Source organism: Caenorhabditis briggsae, assembly GCF_000004555.2.
Source record: "Caenorhabditis briggsae complete genome, chrII, whole genome shotgun sequence".
NCBI classification, from domain to species: Eukaryota; Metazoa; Nematoda; class Chromadorea; order Rhabditida; family Rhabditidae; genus Caenorhabditis; species Caenorhabditis briggsae.
Genome location: NC_013486.2, coordinates 3,144,186 through 3,161,648, shown reverse-complemented (window position 1 = coordinate 3,161,648; position 17,463 = coordinate 3,144,186). Strand labels below are relative to the sequence as shown.

The following is a 17,463-nucleotide window of genomic DNA, read 5'->3' as shown; positions in this document are numbered from 1 at the left end:
TCATCAAAAACACAAAACTGATATGCGTAAGTTTTCTTAGCTGTCTCAGAGTGACTTCATTAGGCTCCCAGAGGGAATAATAGCCAACGACTCGGGAACGACAAGGCACTGTTATAATCATAAAAATACCAGAATATAGAGGAAAGTGCAAAAAAGATAATGCCACAGATTATAAGGATGGCAAGAATGGAAAATACAACTTTAAGGGGTTTGTTATTCAATATTGTGATTGGAGACATAGTGGAGAACAAAGAATGAAAACCAGTCAATGTTTGTAAAAATTTAGTGCTACCAGTGTAACTTGCTGACCACCTTAATTCTCAATTGTTTTTCCACAACAAGACTATTGTCTGGGTATGCAGAACAAGTTGACCACGCCCCTCGCACCCGCCGCATGGCGATTTTGCACCCCTGTGTCGCGATGGTATCATTTTAGTCGAGTTCAGCTATTTTCCTTTGACAGCTAACTTCTCGTCGAGATATCTCGGTTTTTGTGAAAGCTAACAACATGTTTGTCATAATGGGAAAACCATTTTTTTAGTTTACCACTTCTTGATATACTGTACAGGAACCGAGATATATGAGCTCAAAGTTGACGGTTTGAGTGGCCTTCTATTAGAGTGTTTACGACATTTCTGCAAACTAGAGGTGAGAGTTTTTTTTTATTTCAAAAGGAGACAATAGAAGGAGGGAATAATACAATTGAAAACAACACAATTTTTCAATCACTACATCCATCAATCACTACATCATCCTGATCCATGGTCCATACCACGATTCCTCCAATATTCTTGTTCTTTGCATAAACCACTTTTTCCTGAAGACTCTTCTCATTCTCAAATCCCAAAAGCTTTTTGTTTTTTGGGTTCCAGATATAGGAACTTTTAGATGCTTCATGCCAGTTTGCAGATGACAAATTCCAATTTCTCTGCTCCATTTCTCGCCATCCAATCGAATATCCAGGTCCGTTTTCAACCTCTGCAAGCCTCCAAATATCATCTGTTTTTTGTCCAAGTCCACTTTCTACATTGCTCCAATAGGTTCCATACAATGTGATTCCCATATTGAGCTGGCTTGGTTTTCTGATCTCACATGAGAGCCGTTTCATAGTTCCATCCACATTACCTCTCTGTCCACCATATAATGGAGATATGGGTCCAAGATTTGCATCATTGCCTGGTAATGGCCCAAAGTAGTCGTAAGATAGAACACTGAAGAAATCGACGTAGTCCACGAGAGAATTCAAAATGTATCCATCTAGCTGCTGCGCCAATCGAGGTAGAATCATAGAAATGAGGAATTGAGCCGGGAGGTTTTGACGTAATCCTTTGATTAGCTTTAGGCAGTTTTCCCGATCTTCAGCTTTCGGCCATGCCCAGAAAATATCCACACCGTCTAGTTTATGATAAATGAGGAATGCAGTAACGGAAATTTGGAATGTTCTGAAAGTTTTAAGAATAATTAATTTTGAAGAATCAGATTTATCACTGTCTCTTCGTCTCATCCCCGGCTACAGAAGAAAACCGCCTCGCAAATTGATATCCACCAACTCCAACCATCACTTTCAGTTTTGGATTCAATCGTTTTGCAAATTCCACTTTTTTCAAAAAACTCGTATCCTTTTGCTCGTCCAAAACTTTCACAACTCCATTTGGATACACATCAAGCAACAGATAAATCACATGGGTGAGTTTCAGAATCTGCTCGTTTCGAATTATGGCTCTCGTGTAGTCCGTGTAGTACCCAACCAATCGTTTATCACAAACCACTGAGGATGTATTCGAATTATCTTCTGTAGAGAAATTTGCCATGATGAGTTTCGGGGAAAAAATTACCTGGTCTAGACTCCAATAAATGCTGGCTCCAATTCTCTGGCCTGTACCCTGTGACCTCTGGTTTTTCCAATATTGGACTGTCCATATAGTACCAAAAAGCCACCGACAATCCGTATGCCAAAAATCCGCATATTGCAAAAATGAACCAAGTAAAAATAATATATTGGACCACTTGGAAAGTTCTCGAGTCCTTTTTCTTTTTATAATAATCTCTAAAAACTTTGACCAAATTCGAATAAAGTGTCATGAAATAATACACAGGCGGTTCGCATGGTAGATCAAAACACAGAAAATGAGACAAAAAATGACAAGAACTGGATTTTTAAGGAGAATGAGTAGGTTGATTCTCGTGATTATAACAAAATAGAACATAAATTGAAAATTATCACGATTACCTCTGTCATCATTTTTTGTTATTCCCGGAAAATCCCCTTCAATTTTCCGCCCAAATTCCAACCTAAAGTCAATTCCAGTCTTTATTTTCTCTCTCTCTCTCTCTCTCTCTCTCTCTCTCAAAAATAAATCGTCATATCGTTTGACCTGTCAATACAATAAAAGTAAAATAAATCAAAATAAATCCGCGCGGTATATAATGCAAAAAAAATGTAGAGAGGATTATAGACAAGGTGAGAGAGATACAGAGGAAAAGAAAAGTGAAAATTGAACAGGTGGAGGGAGAATGTGAAAAATAGTATGATAGAGTTTCTTTCATTTTTCTACCCCCAACTAGAACTAACACTTACACCTTTGATTTTATCTAGAAGGTTTCTTTTCAATGATCAGAATTATATTACTTATTATATTTATTCTGAAATTTTCAAATTGTGAAGATTATATAAAACTACCCGGAAATTTGGATATTGGCGATTTAAAGCTACAATCAGGATATCTAAATGCAAATCAAAATGGAACGCATCGAATGTTCTATTTGTGAGTTTATGCACTTTGAGCTCAATTATCTCAATTCCTGTAAAAGATATAAGAAGATGACATTTTCAAAATTTTAAACATTCGTTCGAATAGAGTCGAGCCTACAAACTTTTCTGTTGGTTCACAGAAATATAAGAAACATCATTATTTCAGGATTTATGTGTGAGAATTATACTTCACATACATTTTTTGACCATTTTCATTATAAAACAATTCAATTTAGTTTTTTTTTTACTTTTTTCATAAGAAATTCAGGTCAACAAAACAGAAAAAATTTATTGAAGAAGAGTTAAAAAAACAACAAAATAATAACGTGAGATATATTTCCCGTGAACCTACAGAAGCGATCCCGAGATCGCTTTTGGGAGTTTTGAGAAAAGAAGCCTGAAAAAATAAATATATTAATATTTCCCGTGAACCTACAGAAGCGATCTCGATATCGCTTCTGGGAATTTTGTGAGAGCGAAAAAACATCGAAAAAAGATCCCTTGATCGATTCTGTAAGTTCACGTAAATCTGCCAATTTTCGAAAAATATCGTGAAATTTTGAAATCCACAAATTTTTCATTCTGAAAATGGGCTCCCTTACTTGTAAGGGTATCGTGTTTTGTGATTCAATGTGAATTTTTGAAAAAGGCAAGAAATATTTCAAGCTACATATTTGTAATTTTATCTGATAATCATGTTGATTATTGAAAACATTGAGAAATTTCAAATTCAAAAAGATTTTCAACGTTTGGGGGATCAAAAAGTATATTATTCCCTTAAAACGGATTACTTGAAAATTTTGTTGAATTTGAAATTTCTCAATTTTTGTTTTCAATAATCAACATGATTATCAGATAATGTTACAAATATATAGCTAGAAATATTTCTTGCCTTTTACAAAAATTCACATTGAATCACAAACACCCTTACTAGTAAGGGAGCCCATTTTCAGAATGAAAAATTTGTGGATTTCAAAATTTCACGATATTTTTCGAAAATTGGCAGATTTACGTGAACTTACAGAATCGATCAAGGGATCGATTCTGGATGTTTTTTCGCTCTCACAAAATTCCCAGAAGCGATATCGAGATCGCTTCTGTAGGTTCACGGGAAATATTAATATATTTATTTTTTCGGGCTTCTTTTTTCAAAAGTCCCAGAAGCGATCTCGGAATCGCTTCTGTAGGTTCACGGAAATATATCTCACGTTATTATTTTTGTTGTTGTTTTTTTTGCTTTTTTTCAATAAATTTTTTCTGTTTTGTTGACCTGAATTTCTTATGAAAAAAACATTATTCACCTTAAAAACGAGTGAAGTATCGTATTCAAGAAATTTCTGTGAAAATCTCTCCGCCAGACAAGAAAAACTTACGATTTGCCTAAAGTTAGTTTTTTTTCTGTATAAAACATACATATTTTACTAATATGCAACGAATTTTGAGACAGAGTTAGAAATTTTCAAATTTTCATATTTTTATATCAAAAATTTGTCAACTGATAAAATATTGGTAATATTGTGATAAACAGTTTATCGTTTGAAAAGCTGTACGCAGAGTGACATTAAGCGTTGTACACCGTGACGGTAGAATGCATACTCTAGCTACAAAAAAACTACGAAAAATCTCCTGTCCCCCCACCTTTAATTTCTTCCAGTATTACTCGTTATTGATATATTTGCTCCCCTATTTTTTTCCTTTTTTCGTTTCTCTTCTTCTACCGGTTACATTTTTCCTGTGCCAAATATCTAGATTATCCCGTTTCCCCTCCCCTACTCAGATCAGCCTCGCGAGGGGCATTTTTTCTGAGTCTTTCATGTCCTACCCTCTAATGTTTTATTACACCTGATCAATAAACAAAATTAAAATTAAATAAGTCTACCCAAGCCGTCCACTTTGAGCTCAATTATCTAGCTTCCTTTGAGTGATAGATAACTTTTGTCAACTGATAAAATATTGGTAATAGAATGATAAATAATTTATCAGTCAAAAGTTTTCTGATATCTTTCGAAGGAACCGAGATAATAGATTTTAAGCGCAACTAATGTACTTGCTCTAAATGAAGACCACCCGATAAATGCACTTTGAGCTCAACTATCTCGGTTCTTATGAGAGATATCAAAAACCTGTCAACTGATAAAACAATGGTAATTATATAGTAAATAACTTATCAGTTGAGCATTTTTGATGTTTCCAAAAAGAGGCGAGATGATTGAGTTCAATGTGGACTTACTCCTATCAGAGAAAGTACGGTAATTACGCTCTATGAAAATAACTAAAATGATTGAGAACATCAATTTTCAGGCTCCTCGAATCTCGAGATATTTCCTCTGACACTGCTCCGTTAATAATTTGGTTCAATGGAGGACCCGGTTGCTCATCTTTAGGAGCATTTTTTGAAGAATTCGGCCCACTATACGTCAACTTTGATGGCAAATCCCTTTTTGAGAATGTCAACTCCTGGTACCATGTGAGTCTTCACATTCTGAGAAATCATCCTCTTTTGTAAATTTTCAGAGAGCAAATATTCTATTTTTGGAATCCCCAATAGGCGTCGGATTCTCCTATGACCAGGAGGATAGAAATGTGTCGAGAGGAGATGACGATATGATAGCAGAGCAGAATTTTAGAGCGGTTTTGGATTTCTTTGAGAAGTAAGATACCCTAAAATCCTCGATTTCTAAATGTTTATTTTAGCAAGAACCAGTCATATCTGAAAAATGAGTTCTTCATAGCCGCCGAATCCTATGGAGGAGTCTATGGACCAATGTTGTCTGCATTGGTGGCAGAATCCATTGCGAAGAGAGAATTCCCAAACGAAAAATTCAAGGGATTGATCATAGGAAATGGATTTATGAATGTGAAGTTGTCAACGAACACTATGATTCTATGGGGCGCATATCATGCGAGAGCATCTCCAGAGTTAGTTGATTAGCAAGAAAAATTGATGAAGCATCACTATTTTCAGTGAATGGGACGCAATTAAAGAAAAATGCAGGACTTCTGGAGCTAAAGATGTCGACAGTTATGATTTTATGGTAATTAAGAGGGAGGGGGAGGCGAAAAAAATAATGTTCTCGAAATTCCGTTCAAAGATGCCCCTCGAGAAGTTGAACTTGTGAGGGCGATGATTGAGGGTGCGGCGCCGCTACCGACTGAGCCACGCGGGCAAAGAGAAAGCGCACGCCCGATTGCATACATAAAGGCGAGGTCGACAGCTGTACGCAGAGTGACATTAAGCGTTGTACACCGTGACGGTAGAATGCATACTCTTGCTACAAAAAACTACGAAAAATCTCCTGTCCCCCCACCTTTAAATACCGTTTTTTCAGCAATTCATGACAACTACAAACAAAATGGACTATCAAGTTGACAACAAATCAGAATGTGGGCAACTGATTGAACCACTTTTGGGGCAGTACACCGAGAATTGGGAGGGGTTAGTTTGGAATAATTTTTAATGAGAAATATAAATCAGGGTGTAATGATCAACTTAGAAAATTTAATGCGCAGGCTTTTAGAGCAATGGATCTTAACATTTTGGAGTAAATAGGCACGTAATCGAAATTTAAAGTTATTCGTTTCTTCTCAAAACTACCACAACTCGGTTAGTTTTGATTCAAATCATTTTCAACAGAGATCAACGACTTTGCCTTGCTGTTAGCTTCAAAATAAGCCTAAACACGACTAGGCTCCGCACCTAGGTTTTTTCGGAAGCGTTGCGGTCGTGAGTCGCGTGTCCAAGATAGGAATTCAAAGTGGGCGGGGCCTATCCGTGTTCGGGCTGATTTTAAAGTTTCGAACGTGCTGAAATTGAATTCAGAGCAAAAACTGGATCATATTGAACCTAAACACTACTAGCCTCCGCCCACAATATGTATTTTTTTGGGTAAAAGGAAGCGGAGCCTAATTTCTATTGGATATATTATTATTTATTGTTGTGCGAAAAAATTGGAGCGAGAGAGTATTTTTTGCAGTCTGAATACGGTAGGCACCTCGAAGCGACAAGCCTAAATAGTGCATAGTCGGTGGAGACGCAGAGAAATATTTCGATTAACTGTCTGCGTCTCAACTCCACTTTTTTCGGACAACAATAACAGTCGTATTTAGGCTTGTTTTAGAGCTAACAGTTCGGTAAATTTGATTGTCTTTTTTTCTGACCGTGCTGGAATAGTATAGGAGTTCCAGGACACATTTCCAAAAAGAAAATCAATAAATCCATATTGATATACTTCGAGTCGTCAAGATTTTTCAGTTATGACTTCTTCAACTACTACCACGACTGCTACACCAATTTCTCTCTTCCCAATGCCACGGACCCCGTCAAAGAGACCATGAAACTAGTTCCACGAAAAGGAATCTCGGTAACTCTTCTGGCCCCTAATCAATCAAAAGTTTTGACATTTTAGGCTCTATGGAACAAGTACTCGACTGACGACAAAACATCTTATAGTTGCTGGAATGACATGGCACTTCACAAGTATCTCAATCTTGAAGACGTCAAAAAATCTCTAAAAATTGATAGCGAGTGGTTGGAGAGAAAGGAGAAATGGAAGGTTTGCAAGTGAGGGAGACGTTTGGATTACTGTAGATTTCTTAAAACTTCAGTGTTGCAATGTACGATCAATATGTGATGACTCATCAAGACATGACACCATTCTTCACCAAGATTTTCAATAATTACACGGGTCCGGCGTTCCGAGTTTTGATCTACAATGGAGATGTGGACACAGCTTGTAACTATCTGGCAGATGGATATTTTGTGAGAGATTTGGCAAAGAAAAATAGGTTGCAAAAGGTTGGTTTGTATGTTAGAAGTGCGCTCTATTGATGATTTGTTTTTAGACTCAGAAATATCAGCCATGGTACTATTCAGACAACAAGGTGTTGGCAGGATATTATATGAGATACGAAGGAGCAAATCAGCGTGGGGCGAAAATTTCAATTGATGTTGTTACAGTAAAAGTGAGTGAAAGATAAGATACACAGAGAAAACAGACATTCTCGTTTCTCTGCGTCTCAAGTAGACTCTCTATGGAGGTGCGTCCTTCTGGGGGTACCCTAACTTTAAAGGTGCATATCTCAAAAACTAAGAGCTCTACCAAAAAGCTGTCAACAAACGAAATGTGTAGAATATTATGCTTTATATTTTTATAGTTAACAATTTTGATGTAGCGTTTTTAGTTTTTGAGATATGCGCCTTTAAAGATAGCGTTTCTTATTTCAGGGTGCTGGCCACTTTGTTCCACTTGATCGCCCGGGTCCAACCTATCAAATGATCAATAATTTTTTATCAGCTCAACCTGAGAAACTAGCCAACTATACCCAACCAGTCTAACGCCCAATTTCCTATGTAAATCTTGTTCGTTTCCCCCTCTGAATTTGAATAAAAAATTTAATTACTTCTTTTCCTCTTCCGCCGAATGGCAACATCTTTGAAATTAAAATCATGTTCTTCCTCTTCTTCCTTCACTCTGAAAGAAAAAGAAGAAGAAAAAGCGGATCTAATTTGTATGGAGTGCTTCTTCTTCTTCAAGTATCTACTACCAAAATGGAAGTGAGAGACAGAGACAAACAAAATCGTAAAAGAAACCGAATGAGAAAAGAAACGAAGATTTTATTGGTGAGATTAGTGAGAGGAAACCCAAACCAAAAGTACCTCACTTTTACCTCTTTTTTTTGACTATACTTGACTATTTTTTGAGATTTTAGAGTTTATCCTGTGGGAGGTGGACTACGGTAAGTTGGGTGGGACCAAGTTTTGAGGATTTCAAGCCATTGCTTTTTTTCCAATTTCCATGAAAATAGGATTACGACCAAAAACTTGTAGTGCATTATCTGCATTTTTTGGCAAAAAAACACCTTAAAACCTGTATTAGAAGGGCCGTCTTTTCTATTGTCCCAAGGTACCTCTGGAGGGCCCTTCTATCACTTATGGAACATTTCAAAACAACACATTTTGAAAAAGGCATTTCTATTACAAGAGCCATTCTATTGCTGAAAGGTACCTTCGGAATGACGTTCTATTAGAGGGACCATTGCATTAAGGCGGCCTTTCTTATGCAAGTTTTTGGTAAATAATGAATAGCCTCGATTTTTTAAACAATTTCCACCAAAACTGAAAATCCTCCGTTTTTAATTTCCGAGGCTTTTTTAGAGTGGTCTAGAAGTTCCAGTTTTGGCGGGTATCCAAAAATATCTTGAAGATTTCTGGAAGTTTCCAGAAATGAGCGTTTTCAAAGTGGATTGAAATTTTCAAAATTATTTTTTAGGAATCTGCTCACCGTATTTACTCTAATAGAAGCCAACCTACCGTCAACTTTGAGCTCTGTTATCTCGGTTCTTATGAAAGATATTAAAAACTTGTCAACTGATAAAAATACTTATCATAATATCACCAATATTTTATTAGTTGGCAAATTTATGATATCTCTCATGGGAACGAAGATAATCGAGCTTAAAGTAGACGGCTTGGGTGGGCTCCTATTAGAGGAAGTACGGTATATGAAACCTCCTCCCTTTAAAGTTTGAAAGCTTTGTCCCCTCAATCAGATTCTCAAAATATTACCAATCCCAATTTTCCAGTATTAAAGACTCAATCATTTCATAAAAGTGTATCTATCTCTAACTATTCCAGTCTAATTCCAAACAAATCTCTCCAACCGGAACACGCCATCTCCCGTTTTTTTTGCTGTTTTTTTTTCTGGTAATCCCCTTAACCAGTCTTCTCATTTTTTTGCTCTTCTACATTACTACTACTCCTTTTTTTCCAATTTTCATTTTCTGCCGTCATTAATTCTCTTTTTTCTGTTAACTGTGTTGTTTTGGCTTTTTCCGCCACTTGAGAATTTTCTCAGCTTCTATTTTTTCTCGCATTCGGTGTCAACAATATACACCTTTCCCTTCTATTTTTCCAGTAGCGGGTTCTTTTTCAGCCCCGGCTTCCTCCTTTTTTCCTTATTTCTCTTCCCCCGTTTCAGCTGTAAATACCACTTTTTCAGAGCTTTTTTCAAAATAGCGTCCGTGTGTGTGTGTTTTTTACTTGTCATCTCATTTTACATGAAATATCTTTTTAGTTATTTTTCTGATTCAAGCAGAAGGCTTTTTTTCCCGCGAAAAAATAATTTTGGGTCGAATTTTGCTTTAGAAAATTTTTTTTGAAAAAATATTGAATTTCAATTTTCGACAAAAATGATTTTATGTTTACCTGAAAAAGTGAAACATTTTACATAGTTTGGTGAAAACATCACGTTTCTAGGTTAACTCTGAGCCGAGATACAGTCATTTGAAGTTTTGGAGGCGAGAGACGCAGACAGCGAGACACTCTAACTTTCTGCGTCTCTTAAACTTTGAATAGCTGTATCTCGGCTTCTAGGTGTGCTAGGAACTTGATTTTCGAGCCAAAACAAAGCGGAAAATGCGATAAATTTTGTAGGATCAAAAAATTTCAAATCAGAATACAAGATAAAAATTTGAGTATTTACCGCATTTCCTCTAATAAAAGCCCGAATCGTCAACTTTTAGCTCATTTATCTCGATTCCGGTAGAAGATATCAAAAAGTCACCAACTGATAAAATATTGGTGATATTATGATAAAAGTTTTATCAATTGACAAAATTCTGATAGCTTTTGAAGGAACCGAGATAATTGAGCTCAAAGTTGGCGGTTTGGGTGAGCTTTCAAATTAGATAGAGATCAAAAACTTTTGATAAATAAAATGATTGTGACATTGTGGAAACAATTTTCAGAGTTGAAATTTTTGCAAACCTTTCGTGGGAATTGAGGAAATTGGCAAAATACGATATCTCAAAGATCCCGATCCTTATCATCCGTTCTATTCTCAAGTGCTCTCCACCAGAATGCAACTAATCTTCATGCCTCGAATGTCTCATTTCCTTATCGATGATCGCAATCTCTTGAGCTTCTCTGGCCCGGAAGCACCTCCTTCTAAATCCCATCATCATTTTCAATTTCATCTCCTCCCTCGTCTCCTCCCCATCAATCTCTCTCCAGAATGTCACACTATTTCTCTCGCCAGCTCTCTTATTGACAAACACTATCTAGCATTGGCACGGTGCCAACGAATTCTTTAGTGCATCTTCCTCTTCTTCTTTTTCTTCCCGACCACACAACATCAACCAGAAGGAGGAGGAGAGACTCTCACTGGCCATCTCAATTTCTCACTGACTGATCCTCTCGTGTTATTCTATACTATTTCACTCCTACCCCATCGGATCCTGTGTTGTGTGCATGTTGTTGCAAAATAGTAGTGAGTGAAAAGAAATACGAGGAAAGTGGGACCGCCCGTGAAGCATGTGTATGTGTCCCCCTTTCTTTTGACTATTCAGAATTCGTCGCTACGTCGTCGTCCCAATACGAGGCGGTCAGCTAGCTACTCTACAACAACTACCATGTTATTCTGCTTTCTTTCTTTTTCTGTTTTCTCTTTCTTCTTTTTCTTCCGAAAATTGGCCGAAAGTGTTGAAAATCTCATTTGTCCCAACTGCTGGTCCTTGTTCTCTTCTCTCTCGCTCCCACGCTTGGTTAGATTGACACATTCTGTCCCAGAGTTCTTTGTTCTTTGAAACAGTTTTTTTTTAGGAATTATGGCCCATAATTTATGGGGTAGGTGTTCTTGGAATTCGGTTAGAACTGGATTCTGGGAATTTGAAGAATGTTTTTGTTTTGTTATTCACCGTAACCCTGTAATAGAAGAGCCACTTTACTTTTAACTTTAAGCTTATCTACCTCGGTTCTTGTGAAAGATATGAAAAAGTTGTCAACTGGCAAACTCTTTATCATAATCATATTATCACAAACATTTTATCAGTTGACCCATTTTTGATATCTCATATAGGAACCGAGATAAAATAAAAGTAATACCATTTCTTAACCTTTGTATTGTTTTTTTACTTTCAGTTCAAAATCTATAATTTAAAAAAGTTCAATTAAATTTAAATTTCAGAAATTTCAAGAATCTATATTGTCAGTTTATTTTGTGTGTAAGTTTTAAAGCAAAATTTCCAAATTATCGTAAAATCTGCATTAGAAGGTCCGGCCCTTCTTTTAGTTGTGCCTCTGGCGCTCCAACTAGTATGCTTAAAATTAACCTAGATGTGCTTCTTAAATCCTAATTCAGAATTCATTTGACTTCACAAGATTTCTCACATTTCCCGCTTTGTTTTGGTTCAAAAATCAAGTTTCTAGCTCATCTAGAAGCCGAGATACAGTCATTTAAAGTTTCGGAGAGACGCAGACAGTTAGAGGGTCTCGTTGTCTGCGTCTCTCGTCTCCAAAACTTCAAATGGCTGTATCTCGGCTCCCAGGTAACCTAGAAACGCCATTTTTCACCAATCGATGTGAAATGCCTTGCTTTTTCAGATAATCAAAACTTTTCAAAAATTATGATATTTTAAAAATTTTTTTAAAATTTTAAAAACTTGAAAAAAGGAAATCAATAATTTTAAGGCTGACAACTTAAACTCATCTAATTTATTCTAATTTGAACGTTTACTATATCAAATACTCATGCCAGATTGTTTTTCATGCCTAGCTTCGGTGTAATGTAATTTTGGTAACCTGGAAAGTTAATATTTTTCTCTTGTTAGAGCTCAAAAGCTATTTTCAAACATCACTCATTTCCTAACAATTCCCATCAATCTGCTCATTGCTCAAAAATGAACCCCATTCACACTTCCTGCTATTCCTTTTCGTGTCATTCATAAATTAGAATCGCACTTTCTAATTTTCCCTTCACTCATTCTCTCTCTATTATTTCACTTCAACTGTCACGACCTTCTCCTTTTTCTCTATCTCAATTCCTTCTAATTCAATTCCATACATATTCCACCCAACGTTTTTTTTTTCACCTATTTTTTCTGCCGTCGTTGTTATGTTGCCAAGTAGGGTGTGTGCACCGATGCGGCAAAAAAATAGTGATCGACTTTCACTTTTTTTTCATTCCATCTCTTTACCCTCTCAATCGGTTTCTTTTTTGAAGGCATTTTGGATTAGGTGAAGAACTTTTTGGTATGATTTTTTTTGGTTAAAAAGTTCAAATAGAAGCCCACCTATACGAGAACTTTGAGCTCAATCTCATTTCCTATCAGAGATTTAAAAAAAACTGTCAACTGATAAAATATTGGTAATATAGTGATAAACATTTCATTAATTGACAAATTTTTGATATCTCTTATAGGAGCCGAGATAATTGTCCTGGAGCGTAATTACTGTACTGGCTCTAATAGAAGAACATCCTACACGTGCACTTTGAGCTCAATTATCTCGGTTCCCATCAGAAACATCAAAAACTTGTCAATTAAAAAAATATCAGGGAAGTTATGATAAACAATTTATCAAATTTGTTTGATATCTCTCCTAGGTAGCGAGATAATTAAGCTAAATTGCACATATGGTGCGGGGAATCACTCTTTTTCCAATTTCTCTCGCTTCTTCCGTTATTGTCGGACCTCACAACACCATTATTTCTTTTCGATTTCCCACCATCATTTTCTTTTCTTTTCTTCTTCTTCTCTCTCGGAATTAAGCTCCGCCCATCTTCTCTTCCAAACAAAAACACCTGTCGCCACCCGTCGCAGTTTTCTCAAGAGGTCAACCACCTCCAAATTTCCTCCAATCATTTCACGGCTATAATTCTTCTTCTTCGTTTTTTTCTCCTTTTTTACATAACTCAAATTCTTTGCAGACCCCCAAAACCATCTGTTTCCCATTGTGCGAGGACCACTTCATTGGAAATTAGAAAAATCGGTGTGAATGGGAAACACACTCACGAGCTTTTAAGATCCTAGATATTTCATAACTGACTATACGAAGTTATTTCGAAACTGATAATATTAATATTTCATCCTTAATCAGAAATATCTAAAACACGAGTTACGAAATCTAGAAAAGTATGAAAACGGAGAAGTTACACTCGAGAGAGAAAAACGTAGATTCAATTAGCCACAATCAGATTCTTTGATCATAGTGCAATTAGGTTCAATTAGTCCGAGGGGAGGCGTCCTTTTTAACTAGAACTAGTTTTCAAATCTTTACAAGACACATACCCAGGTTTGATTGGGATCTTATTCTAGAATTGTAAGTTTTGTAAAGGGTTACTGTAGTTGTCAAATTTTGTTAGAAACGCTTTTTATTCACTTGTATCCTCTAATAATTTTGAGGAGGATCGGTCCCGTAAATGCTCTTGTAGAACGCCATATTCTTTGATTTTTAGCTCCATTATCTCGTTTCTCTCAAAAGATATCAAAGCACTTTCAACTGAAAACATATATATCATAATATCATCAATAGTTCATCAGTTGATACATTTTGGATATCTCTCATAGTAACCGAGATAATTGAGCGGAAAGTGGAACTGTAGGATGGCGCTTCATGGTGGCCTAACTTTTGTAGTTTTCTAGGCCATCAACTTTTCTGGCTTAGGAATGGTTGGATTTTGACCTGGTGCGTTTTCCAGCCCACTTTAACATGGTGGCCTAACTTTTCCAAGTTGGGTTTTCTAGTCCACCAACTTTTTTGGCCTAGGCACACCCGGCAGGTTGCCCAAAACGCGTTAATCAAAGTTTTCGTTTTCAAATTCCCGCGAAAACTACATGAATCAAAGTTCATTTGATCCAATTTTTAATGAACTTCTCCGCCCCTTCGTTTCTTTTTCATATCCCCTCCTCTCTCTATATAGATTCTTTGCCCTCTTCCCGCTCCTCCCGCTCCACTAACCAACATGTATTATATTTGTATACTTTTTTTTGTTTGCGATGTTTCTCGATTTTTTTATTATTCGATGCCTTTCTGCCCCCTAGTTTGCGCACACTACGGCATTTTGCCAAAGAGTGAACAAGGCAAAACTTTGTCCAATTTTTTCTTGATTCGAGGAGCGTCTTTATGTTTGGGATGGTTTCGATGATTCTGGGAAAAAGAGGGTTTCGGTTTCACTGTTTGAACCAATAGAACTTTTTTCGCGAATTTTTAAACTTCGAAGTTTTTTCGGAATTCTGAAATCTTGCAATCGTCAAATTTTAGAATTCTGTAAATCCGGTTTTCTGGAATTTTAAAATCTTAAATTAAAAAAGTTTCCAACATCTCGCTTCCCGGAACCTTGAAATCTAGAATTCTCGCCATCATGAATTCTTAGAGATCTGAAAGTCTGAATTCCTGGAATCCCGGAATTTTGAAATTCTGAAATCAGGCAATTTCAACATTCAATTTATGGAAACTTGGTGTTCTGAAATTCTGAAATCTTGTAATCTAAGATTCCTGGAATTCCGAGAATCTGAATTTCTCGAATTTGGAAATTCTGAAATCTTGCAGACTTGACATTCTATAGCTGATTTCTGGAATCCAAGAATTTTGTAATTTGCAATCTCAGATTCCTAGAGTTCGGGAAATCATATTTTCTGAAATTTGAAAATTCTGCAATCTTGCAATTTTGGCATTCTAGAATTCTGAAAATCTGATTTCCTGGAACCTTGCCATTCCTCAAGTCTGTGATATTTAAAAACCTGGAATCCATAATCTTTAGATCCTTGGATTCCTGATCCCATGATCTGGTTTCCTGAAGTTTTGATTCATTTTAATTTTTTGTACTTTTCGACGTTCATGATGACGTTGCACTATTCAATACCCTAATCCATTTCTCTCTTATTCTCCACCCTCAATCATATGTGCCGCCGCTGTATTTATTTATTATTTTTGGTTCTGTTTTCATATCTCTCTTTTCCGGATGAAAATTTTCATCCCCCCCCCCCTCTCTCTCTCTCTCTCTCACTCTCTTTCATCTTTCAATGCCAACGTGTCGAAAATGAATCGAATATGCATAGATGCATACATGGATTCACTCCCCATCCCCAAAAATTCCAATTTTGCAGTCTGTTGGATTTCTCTGTACTGCCAACACTGCTAGATTTCCAATCCTTTTGCAGTTTTTAGAATTAAAAAAAATCTGCCACCTCGAATTTGAAACTGTCATATCAACAACATAACCTACCTAGGTACCCCCTCCTGTACACAAAAAGTGATAAAATATTTATGCGACACACTGGCCAGCGAAAAAATTCCATCTCAGTTAGTAGTGCGTGAAAACCGGTTTTCAGACATGAAACGCCCTGAAAATTTATATTGGCGGTGATCGGACGGAACTATTCTAGTGACAGAGAGAAGATGAAAAAATTGTATTGCTATTTTTTGTTGTGAGGGTGTCGTTGGAGAACTTTTATGAGCTTTTTTTGTTTTTTCGACTCGTTGGAAATGGACGAAAAAGTGTCGCTTAAACGACGAAACATGTTCCTATTTTTCCTCGCTTTTCTCGAGTTTTTTGTTCAGTTTAGTCACCAATTTTATGAGTTCTTGTTGTCTAGTCGGACTCTGAGATTCCCTCACGGAATCTGAAGTTCCGAAAATCTCGAATTCCAAAACTATCGTAATCCCTCTAATGTAGAATCCCACCTGGACCGTCAACTTTGAGCTTGGATATCTCAGTTTGTGTGAAAGATATAAAACAGTTGTCAACTAAAAAAATTCTTATCAAAATTTTACCAATATTTTAACAGCTGACACATTTTTGATATCTCGCACAAGAACCGAGATAATTGAGCTCAAAGTTGTCGTTTAGGAATACCGTATCTGCTTTAATCGCCTACCCAGATCGTTCACTTCGAGCTTGATTATCTCAGTTTCTGCAAAAGATATCAAAAAGTGGTCAACTGATAAACTATTTATCAAAATATCACCAATATTTTATTAGTTGACACATCTTCAATATCTTTTATAGTAACCGAGATAAGCTGGCTCGAAGTTTAGGCACACTGTATTTGCTGAAATATGTAGAAGATTACCCGGACCATCAACATTGAGCTTAATTATGTTCCTTTAAAAGATATCAAAAAAGTGGTTAAATGACAAAATGTTTATCATATTATCAGCAATATTTTATCAGTAGACTAGTTTTTGATATATCCTATAGGAACCGAGATAATTGAGTTCAAAATGGACGGTATACCGTAATTGCTTTAACAGAAGCCCGCACAGACCCTCAACTTGGAGCGCAATTATCTCTATTTCTGTGAAAAATATCAATATTTTGTCAACTGATAAATTGTTTATCATAATATCATCAATGTTTTATTAGTTGACAAGTATTAGATATCTTTCACAGAATCTGAGATAATTGGGCTCAAAGTTGACAGTTTGGGGGGGGGGGGGTTCTATTATAAGGAATGGTATGAGAATCTGAAAATTCTTGACCACATCCTGGAGATTCTGTGATTTTAAAAAATTCTGAGATACCCCTCTTCAAATCCATCGAACCTCTTCATATTCTTCTTTTGAAGTTACCGATTTCCCAGTTTCTAAAAAAAGAACACTTAAAAAGGAAAAAAAAACATTTCTTTTCTTCTTTTGCCGACAGGATTTTTTACAGTTCTTTTTCGGTTTTTTTCATCTCTGTTCCCAATTTTCTAATTAGTACATTTTCTTCCCTTCTTCTTCTTCTTGTTCGAAAAATGTTTTGTTTTCCTTGTGGGAGGTGTGAACCGAAATTCTTTTTTTCTCTCTTTTTTTTCTGTCCCAATAAAACATAAAAAGTAAAAACAAGAAGAAGAAAAAGAAGAGGGTTTGTTGGCAACATATCGAATATCTTTTCACAACTGACTCATATGTTCTTCGTTAACGTTTCATTTTTTGCCAATTTTTGAGTGAT

At 36.2% G+C, this 17,463-nt stretch overlaps 3 protein-coding genes across 3 annotated transcripts; 2 read left to right on the top strand and 1 right to left on the bottom strand.

Moving 5' to 3' along the window:
- Positions 1 to 721: 721 nt before the first annotated feature.
- Positions 722 to 2,082, bottom strand: CBG13364 (the record flags this gene model as incomplete). Its single annotated transcript, XM_002629955.2, has 3 exons — positions 722 to 1,442; positions 1,489 to 1,792; positions 1,836 to 2,082. 3 exons carry the CDS (start codon positions 2,080 to 2,082, stop codon positions 722 to 724), a joined length of 1,272 nt encoding a protein of 423 aa, XP_002630001.2.
- A 23-nt stretch (positions 2,083 to 2,105) lies between these two features.
- CBG13365 lies at positions 2,106 to 8,087 on the top strand (the record flags this gene model as incomplete). Its single annotated transcript, XM_045241871.1, has 14 exons — positions 2,106 to 2,170; positions 2,666 to 2,765; positions 3,917 to 4,011; positions 5,054 to 5,219; positions 5,267 to 5,403; positions 5,447 to 5,671; positions 5,718 to 5,787; positions 6,082 to 6,188; positions 6,467 to 6,476; positions 6,955 to 7,113; positions 7,159 to 7,313; positions 7,358 to 7,547; positions 7,595 to 7,714; positions 7,977 to 8,087. 14 exons carry the CDS (start codon positions 2,106 to 2,108, stop codon positions 8,085 to 8,087), a joined length of 1,710 nt encoding a protein of 569 aa, XP_045095168.1.
- Positions 8,088 to 10,624: 2,537 nt separating this feature from the next.
- CBG25492 lies at positions 10,625 to 10,843 on the top strand (the record flags this gene model as incomplete). Its single annotated transcript, XM_045241870.1, has 1 exon — positions 10,625 to 10,843. The coding sequence occupies one exon, from the start codon at positions 10,625 to 10,627 to the stop codon at positions 10,841 to 10,843; it is 219 nt and encodes a 72-aa protein (XP_045099408.1).
- Positions 10,844 to 17,463: the final 6,620 nt, after the last annotated feature.